At 36.5% G+C, this 9,362-nt stretch overlaps 1 protein-coding gene across 4 annotated transcripts in view; it reads left to right on the top strand.

Annotated features, from left to right (window-relative positions):
- Positions 1-9,362, top strand: part of Rat1 (5'-3' exoribonuclease 2 Rat1) — a 42,910-nt gene that overhangs the window by 194 nt on the left and 33,354 nt on the right. For 2 of the 4 annotated variants that reach the window (XM_089461905.1, XM_089461904.1), the window contains exons 2-4: positions 13-367; positions 832-2,093; positions 8,076-8,165. In XM_089461905.1, the coding sequence (XP_089318031.1) occupies positions 103-367; positions 832-2,093; positions 8,076-8,165 (1,617 nt within the window). In that variant the 5' untranslated portion in view covers positions 13-102. Of the gene's footprint in view, positions 1-12; positions 368-499; positions 739-831; positions 2,094-8,075; positions 8,166-9,362 lie in introns of those variants that run through there. The other 2 variants (XM_089461906.1, XM_089461907.1) reach the window with 2 other exon arrangements.

Below are 9,362 nucleotides of genomic sequence, written 5' to 3'. Positions count from 1 at the left end.
AACAAATTTTAGAAAACAGATGCGGAAACAGGCAAGACTATTTATGAAGATCCAACTTTACCCAATCCTAATGGCGTAGAGTTCGATAATTTATATCTTGATATGAACGGAATAATACATCCTTGCACGCATCCTGAAGACAAACCAGCGCCTAAAAATGAAGAAGAAATGATGGTGGCTATATTTGAATGTATTGATAGACTTTTTGGTATTGTTCGACCGAGAAAATTATTATATATGGCCATCGATGGAGTAGCTCCTAGGGCAAAAATGAATCAACAGAGATCCCGAAGATTTCGCGCTGCAAAAGAAACAATTGAAAAGAGGATAGAAATTGAACGCATTCGAAATGAACTGTTAACACGAGGTGAGAATATTAAATGTATATACATACATATGTATGTACATCCGTATATGTACACATACATATACAAACAAAAATACCTAGAATTATATCGGTGAAATGGTGACAAAGAAATTTATTGTAGGCCCTGTAATGAATAATGTGATAAAGAGGGCTTTACGTGATGAAGAAAGCTCAACAAATTTGTAAATGAACACACTTTTTTTTTCGGTCCAGTTCTTTTTTGTTTCGGTATTTTATACCTGAGTTATGAGATACATATGTTTGCAAATCGTCCATCACAAGCCAATTCGTGTTGAATACAAATTTTCGTTTAATATACGATGTTAGACAGTTTTTTTAATGCATCTTATGCGGACCAAAGAATTTACAAGGTACGGGTTTAGGGGACCTTGCTGTCGAGCAGTCTAAACTAGAGTTTTTCGTACTACATATAATATTATCTGTATTTTTAATTTTGTAATTAGGCTGCAAACTTCCACCGGAAAAAGAAAAAGGCGAACACTTCGACTCAAATTGCATAACTCCAGGAACACCTTTTATGGATCGACTAAGTAAATGCTTACATTATTATATACATCATCGCATTAATACCAATCCAGCATGGAAACGAATACAAGTTATTTTATCTGACGCAAATGTTCCTGGCGAAGGAGAGCACAAAATCATGGACTATATTCGGAAACAACGTGCACAACCTGATCATGATCCTAACACCCATCACGTTCTTTGTGGTGCTGATGCAGATCTTATAATGCTTGGGCTTGCAACACACGAACCAAACTTTACTATAATTCGCGAAGAATTTCTTCCAAATAAGCCACGACCTTGTGACGTTTGTAATCAATTTGGCCACGAAATGGACAAATGTGTTGGCCTTAGTGCAGTTGGCTCAAGTAACTGTAATTTTACACCAGATATTCCCATTGGAGCAGAAGTCAAATTTATATTTGTTCGATTAAGCGTGCTTAGAGAATATCTTAAAAAAACATTGCAAATGCCCAATTTGCCGTTCAGCTATGATTTTGAAAGAGTTCTAGATGACTGGGTATTCATGTGCTTTTTTGTCGGAAACGATTTTCTACCTCATTTACCTAGCTTAGAAATTCGTGAAGGGGCAGTTGATCGACTGGTTGAGCTGTACAAAAAATGTGTTTATAAGACAAAAGGATATTTGACAGATTCAGGTGAAGTTAATTTGGATAGGGTGCAATTAATCATGACAGACTTAGGAAATGTTGAGGATCAAATATTCAAGGACAGACAACGCAGAGAACAGCAGTTCAAGGCGAGGCAAAAGAGGGAAAATAATAACTTTAAAGCATTAGAACAATCTGTCTTTGGACCGTCGGCAGTTGGACCAGCCGCTAAAGCTCAAATTATAACAAACTATAAACAGGAAGCAGCGTCCGTAAGAATGGGGTCAAAGCGTTCCAGTACAGCAGCAAATTTGGATGATGACGAAGAAGACCATGATGAAGTGCGACTGTGGGAAGATGGTTTTAAGAACAGATATTACGAGTCCAAATTTGACGTATCACCCGATAACCTTCAATTTCGATATGCTGTTGCACTACAATATGTTAGAGGACTGTGCTGGGTTCTAAAATATTATTATCAAGGATGTGCTTCTTGGAATTGGTATTTTCCTTACCATTATGCTCCATTTGCTTCGGACTTTGTTAATATTCAAGGACTATCAACTATATTCGAAAAAGGAACAAAACCGGTGAGACATTCAGCTAAAGTTAAAAAAATATAATTACGATTTTATACCTTGAACGAATCTTTGTATAAAATTTGTCAATACTTTCAAACTGAAAATTATGCAGTACAAGTTTATACAGTTTCGGATACCGACGTCTATTGTTGTATACCCTGAACCTATTGAAATGCGAAATTATAGTGTAATGATTTTGTTCAATGTATATAACACGCAGGCGTAGAGGACCCGTTAAACTATATGTATCCTTGAGCAGAGCGACGAACTGAGTCTATACGTCCGTTATGTATCATGTCAGTTTCAGAAGATATGACATTTGAAAATAGATATCAGGGTATAGCGTTTTAGTGAAAATGTACGTTACAGATAGAAGAAACCATCACAGACCCCATATAATACACAAGTCGGAATTTGACGAAAAAAAAAAGAAATGGAGACAAATTTAATCAAATGAATATTTCTTTAGCCTTCAGTAAAATTTTGGTCAGGTCGCGGACCTGAATCCAGAAAATATTGCAAAATATCAGGATATATGCCTTATTAAATGAAAGTTTCCACAAGTTTTCTTCAACTATGTATATTGTTAATTTGCGTTTCAATAGACTGTTGAAGTAGTCTTTTCCATTTAATTATGGCTTTATAGGGAGCCAGATCAAAGGAGGAATACAAATATTCTTAACAAAGTATCACCCGAGCTATCAAATGGCAAATAGCCAAAATTATTTTCCGATATGACAATCGTTGATAAGAAAGAAATGATCATTTAGGATACACAAATATTGGTCCCATTTCATTGAGTCAGTGATTAGGAATAAAGTTATCTAGCCCATGCGCATATCTTATGCCATGCAAAAATTCGATGCTTGCATATAAGTTATTTTATTTTGTAGTGTGGAGGCTTTATTTAGCGATCCACAAAAGATTTGTATAAGCTCGACTTTATTCTAATTAATAGCTATTAGCAACAGCTTGTGCGTGTTGCTCTTAGGTGAGTTCTTTTTGATACTGCCGGCCACGCGATCTGCTCCAAGAGATAAAGCTTGCCCATCATAAAGCTTTTGCATTTCCGCCAATAATCGGACGCCACGTCAGCAACCCCATGGATATATGACGTTTGTGCTATCAGCTGAGAATAGAACAAAGCTTCGAGTTATATCAACTGAGAATAGCTTTGTGGGAACAAAGCTTCGAGTGATAGCTCTTTAGCCTCTGTATAGAATGTAACTTTGGATTTAGAAAGCTTTACACGATAACTTATATTCTTATCAGCAGAACGGAAATGTTCTATTAAAAATGGTTCACATTTAACATTTGGTATGATATCCATTATATTTTAGAGTGTCTCTTAGATGTATTTGTAAAGTGGTTATAATTTTTGTTGTGTCCTTGGATCCGATTTTGGCCCACTCTTCCTGTAGCCATGTCTTTAGGTAAGATATTGAAGATATCGATGTTTTGTAAATTCGGCAGACTACCTGGCTCCACAATTTTTTTTTATAGAGGTCAGGTCTGGGGGTTGGGGAGGTGTTTTCAAAAGTTTTGGGTAACTGAAAAGTAGACAGGACTCGATTTTGTGGCCTTAAGCTTAGGGCCATTATCCTGAAAGAGCTTAAATGTGTCTGAAATACTCCGTTTATGAAGATTTTCCCACTACAAGAGCAATTATTCGCTTTTACTGTGCAATTAGAAGAGTGCGTGCCTGTGTATGTGTATGTATGTGTGCATGTGTGTATAAAGAAGTACAGAATGAATATCAGCTTGGAGGGTTCAGGGTATCTCCTAGTCGAGCAGCCCCAACTAGAGCGCTCTTACTTCTTTGTTAAAATTCACCCTCACCCTTGAATTTTTTAAAAGCGTTTTTCAAATACTATACACATGGTATAGGGGTATCTCAGGGTATCTCATAGTCGAGCAGTCCCGACTAGAGCACTCATACTTGTTATAATTCACCCTCACCCTTAAATTTCTTAAAGGCGTATTTCAAATACACATATGCTTTGGTAAAAGCATGCATTTTAATATTATTATCACGACCTGAAAGTTTCCATTCCCATAGTAAGTGCGTATGCCTGTATGTGCATGTATTGGGTTTTGTGTAAGCATTAAAGAAACACAGAATTATTGAAATATCTCGAAGGGTTAAAGGGATCATTTACTTCTTTATTTTATTTTCTATGTATACAGCTTCTGCTGTACTTTTGCTGGTGTATATGTGTAAAACTGAAATGTCCGTTTTGCTGTCCGTGCCTCTGTCCGTAGGAATGCAAACTATTTCGTTGCCATTTTGGATAGCCCAATATCAATTCGACATGGCTGATATAACTACGCCCAATGACAAAATCGATCTAAGTCTTTGGAGCTAGTACATTAGATTCATGTATATTTCATAGAACTTGGGCTTAGATTGTATTTTGAATACCGGCTCCAATTTCCCTCTTACTAGAGCTATCTTGTTTTCAAGTGGAGATTGAACTGAAGTATATTATATTGTTATAAACTGTTGAAGCGAAAAAGGATTTCCCATTTTCAATGGGTTCAGGGTATAAAAAGCGCGAGTGAAAATCCGTTATGTTTTATTATACCCTGAACCCATTGAAAATGGGAAATCAGGGTATAATGGTTTTGTGAAAAAGTACGTAACGGGTAGAAGGAGGCGTGGCAGACCCCACAAAGTATATATATTCTTGATCAGCGCGACGCTAAGTTGATATAGCCCTGTCCGTCCGTCCGTATGAAAGCGTCGAAGTTATCAGAAGCTAGAGAGCTGAAATTTGGCATGCATACTCGTGTATGCATGTACGAGTTTGCTTTATTTTTTCGATAACTCATCCGATAGCCTTTTAATCGAAAATAATCGAAAAATTGATTTTGTTTTTTCAGCCCAATCTACGGGCGTGGCAAATCGGATAAAACTGTATCTCCAAGAGTTTTATAGCTAGAGCGCTGAAATTTTGCACATCAGCTAATGTTATGATTCTATAAAGTCTAAAAAAATTCATGTCTACGCCCATTAGGGGCGTGGCAAATCGGACCTGAAGATATAGTGATTTTTTTAATTCTGCTATATTTTGGACACTATTGATGCCAGATACCTCAAATTTTGTATATATACTCGGGCTGACCAAGACAAAAAAGTTTTGTCGGGTATGTGTTTATATCTCCTAAAGTATAATAGCTAGAAGCTTCAAATTTAGATAGTTAATTTACTAGTAACCTCCTCTATGGATGACCCAAAAATAATTTGTACGCCTCGTTAGGTGCGTGGCATATCGAAAAATACCCTGTAATTTTCACATTTTTTGAGGGTAACCATTTAAACTTTGCAGTTAGAGTACCGTTATCTCGTTCTAAGAACTGACCAAAAATGTGGTGTCTACGCCCAGTAGGGGCGTGGCAAATCTGGAATAACTGCATTTTCTACAGTATTAGAGCGAAACTTAGCTACTAATGGGATGTGAAAGAGTATTCCGTAATCGGTAACGCCCGACTGCAACGTTCTTATTTGTTTTTGTACATTTTACAAAAAAAAAACAAGTAAGAACGTTGCAGTCGGGCGTTACCGACTGCGGAATACTCATTCACATCCCATCAACTATAGCTAAGTTTCACTCTAATACTGTATAATATAGAGGCTTTTCCAATTTGCCACGCCCCTACTGGGCGTAGACACCTAATTTTTGGTTAGTTTCTAGAACGAGATAACAGTACCCTAACTGCAAAGTTTGAATGCTTACAGGGTATTTTTCGATATGCCACGCCCCTAAAGAGACGTAAAAATTATTTTTTGGAGAATCGATAGAGGAGGCTACCAGTAACTCAACTATCCAAATTTGAAGCTTCTAGCTATTATGCTTTAGGAGATATAAATTTTTGCGGTTTGCCACGCCCCCTATGGGCGGACATATATCTACCATAGCTCGTTGGACTTGGGCGATCAACCCGCGTATATATACCAAATTTCAGATCTCTAGCATCAATAGTGCCTAAAATATACCAGAATTCGAAAAATCACAATATCTTCAGGTCCGATTTGCCACGCCCCTAGTGGGCGTAGATATATAATTTTTTACCCATCTTCATAGAATCAAAACATCAGCTTACGTGCAAAATTTCAGCATTCTAGGTTTATAACTTTAGGAGATACAGTTTTATCCGATTTGCCACGCCCCTAATGGGCGGAGATATATCCGCCATAGCTTGTGATCTTGGATGGTCGGCGCGGACCTACATACCAAATTTCAGTTTTCTAGCTCTTTAACTAACATGATTTCTGGTATATCGGAAAATGCATTTTCCGATTTGCCACGCCCCTAGTGGGCGGATCGGGAAAATTTTAACACTTTATAAATCGGAGATATACACGAGTATGTGCTCCAAATTTCAAGTCTCTAGCTTCGATAGCGCCGAAATAGATTGCGTTCATACGGACAGACGGACAGACGGACGGACGGACAGACGGACAGACGGACGGACAGCAAGACGGACATTGCACAAAACCAATATACTGATTCACTTTCGTGAATGAGTATAAATATTAAACATTATTCCCTATTGCTACAGTTGCCATTGTTATACCCTGAACCCATTTTCAATGGGAAATCAGGGTATAATGGTTTTGTTGAAATGTATGTAACAGGCAGAAGGAGGCGTAGCAGACCCCACAAAGTATATATATTCTTGATCAGGGCGACGAGCTGAGTTGATTTGGCCCTGTCCGTCTGTTCGTCCGTCCGTCTGTCCGTATGTATGAACGCGTCGATTTCAGAAGATATAAGAGCTAGAGACTTCAATTTTTTTTAAATGTCCGTAATTACAGCGCGCATATCAAGTTTATCATTAAAAATCGATAACTCATCCCGATCTTTTTTATCGATAAAAAACCTTATCGAAAACCAGTTATAAAATTATATCTTCTACACCTTTATTGCTAGAGTCTCCAAATTTTTAATGTATGCTTATATGCAATTTATACAATTTCGATTTTTGTTAAAAATTTACCCCCCACCTCTAAATTCACCCCCTCACCCACACTTTTGTAAAAAGCGTATTTCAAATACTAGAGACTTGTGCTTTGGCAATTACATGCATATCCATGTTATAATCATAATCTGAAAGTTTCATGAAGATCGTACGTCCACAAAAAGTGTGTGTGCGTGCGTGTGTGTGTGTGTGTGTGTGTGTGTGTGTGTGTGTTTCTTGTGTAAGCTGAAAGACGCGAAAAATTATTGAAATAGCTATTACTCCAAGGGTTCAGGGGATCTCGTACTCGAGCAGTCTCGACTAGAACTTTCTTACTTGTTTTTTTTTTTTTTTTATTTTAAAGAGAAATAGATGTAGTATAACACAAAAAAAAAAAAATATTAAGAGGCGCTAACCTAATGACGCGCAGTGTATGCATGTATTTGCCAAAGCACAAGAGTCTAGTTCTTGAAATGCGCCTTTTACAATGTGATGGTGAGGGGGTGGATATAGGGGTGGGGGGTAAATTTTAACAAAAATCGAATTTGTATTAAATGCATATAAGTAAATTATATGAGTAAATTTTGAGACTCTAGCTTTAAAGATGTAGGAGATATGCTTTTATAACTGATTTTCGATAAGGTTTATTATCGATAAAAAAATAACGGGATGAGTTATCGATTTTTGGTAATAAACTCGATATCCGCACTGTACATACGGACATTACAAAAAATTCAAGCATACGAGCAGATGGACAGACGGGCGGACGGACAGACAGACAGACAGGCGGACAGGGCCAAATCGGCTTAGCTCGTCGCCCTGATCAAGAATATATATACTTTGTGGGGTCTGCCACGCCTCCTTCTGCGTGTTACATACATTTTAACAAAACCATTATACCCTGATTTCCCATTGAAAATGGGTTCAGGGTATAAAAAGAAAATACTTACATATATATATAAATTATAAAAAATGCAAAGAATATATGTATTTATTTTCTTTACTAATGTATAATTTACGATATTTTAGTTTAATCCCTTAGAACAGTTGATGGGAGTGTTTCCAGCAGCCAGCAGTTCCCATGTTCCAAAACCATGGGCGGAGCTAATGTCTAAACCTGTAAGTAATAATCTGTGTTGTAACAATATATCGTAATATAATATTAACGACATACTGGAAACGAAAGTTTAACAATGTTATGAAAGTTGAAACAATTATGATGCATTTTAAAACTTTATTTTATTAAATAAAATATGGTATATATACATATATATATTCGTATATATGTGAAGATGAATTTTGTTCTTTCAAATCTAGCTCTTTTATATCTGTCGTTGTAATTGTTTTTATACTCTGAACTAGAGGTGGGCACGGGCCGACTTTTTTGCACCCGGCCCACGGTCAGAATTTCAAAATTTTATCCGTACCCGGAAGCAAAAAAAATTTCATACCCGCGCCCAACCCGCCCGCCCTAAACAATTACAAAAAATTTAATTCTCAAAAATTACAATAATTTTTTTTTTTTCTCAAAAATAAAAATTTGATTCTTAAAAATTACAATATTATTTACAGAAATATTACATGTTTTTATATAAGAAAAGGAGCATATCAAGATTTGCGCTTGATAGCCTTGTTCGCCTTTCATTTAAAATTTTTCCAGAAGAGGAGAATACCGGAATACATCAAATATTTTTGGCCACCACTTGCCAAAAATTTAAGATTGATAAGTTTGAATTATAGCGTGTCGCATAATATTTATCAATTTCTAAGTCAATTGCATTTTTGTCCGGTTCGTCAAGTTTTCTTTTTTTATACCCTGAACCCATTTTCAATGGGAAATCAGGGTATAATGGTTTTGTTGAAATGTATGTAACAGAGAGAAGGAGGCGTGGCAGACCCCACAAAGTATATATATTCTTGATCAGGGTGACGAGCTGAGTTGATTTGGCCCTGTCCGTCTGTCTGTCTGTCCGTATGTATGAACGCGTCGATTTCAGAAGATATATGAGCTAGAGACTTCAAAATTTTTTTAAAATGTCCGTAATTACAGCGCGCATATCAAGTTTATCATTAAAAATCGATAACTCATCCCGATCTTTTTTATCGATAAAAAACCTTATCGAAAACCAGTTATAAAATTATATCTTTTACACCTTTATTGCTAGAGTCTCCAAATTTTTAATGTATGTTTATATGCAATTTATACAATTTCGGTTTTTGTTAAAATTTACCCCCCACCTCTAAATTCACCCCCTCACCCTCACTTTTGTATTTCGTATTTCAAATACTAGAGACTTCTGCTTTGGCAATTACATG

This window comes from Drosophila arizonae, chromosome 2 (assembly GCF_054131065.1).
Source record: "Drosophila arizonae isolate 15081-1271.41 chromosome 2, UAZ_ARI_1.0, whole genome shotgun sequence".
In the NCBI taxonomy this organism is placed as follows: domain Eukaryota; kingdom Metazoa; phylum Arthropoda; class Insecta; order Diptera; family Drosophilidae; genus Drosophila; species Drosophila arizonae.
Note: the sequence above shows the minus strand (reverse complement) of the source record. Positions and strands in the feature narration are given on the sequence as shown.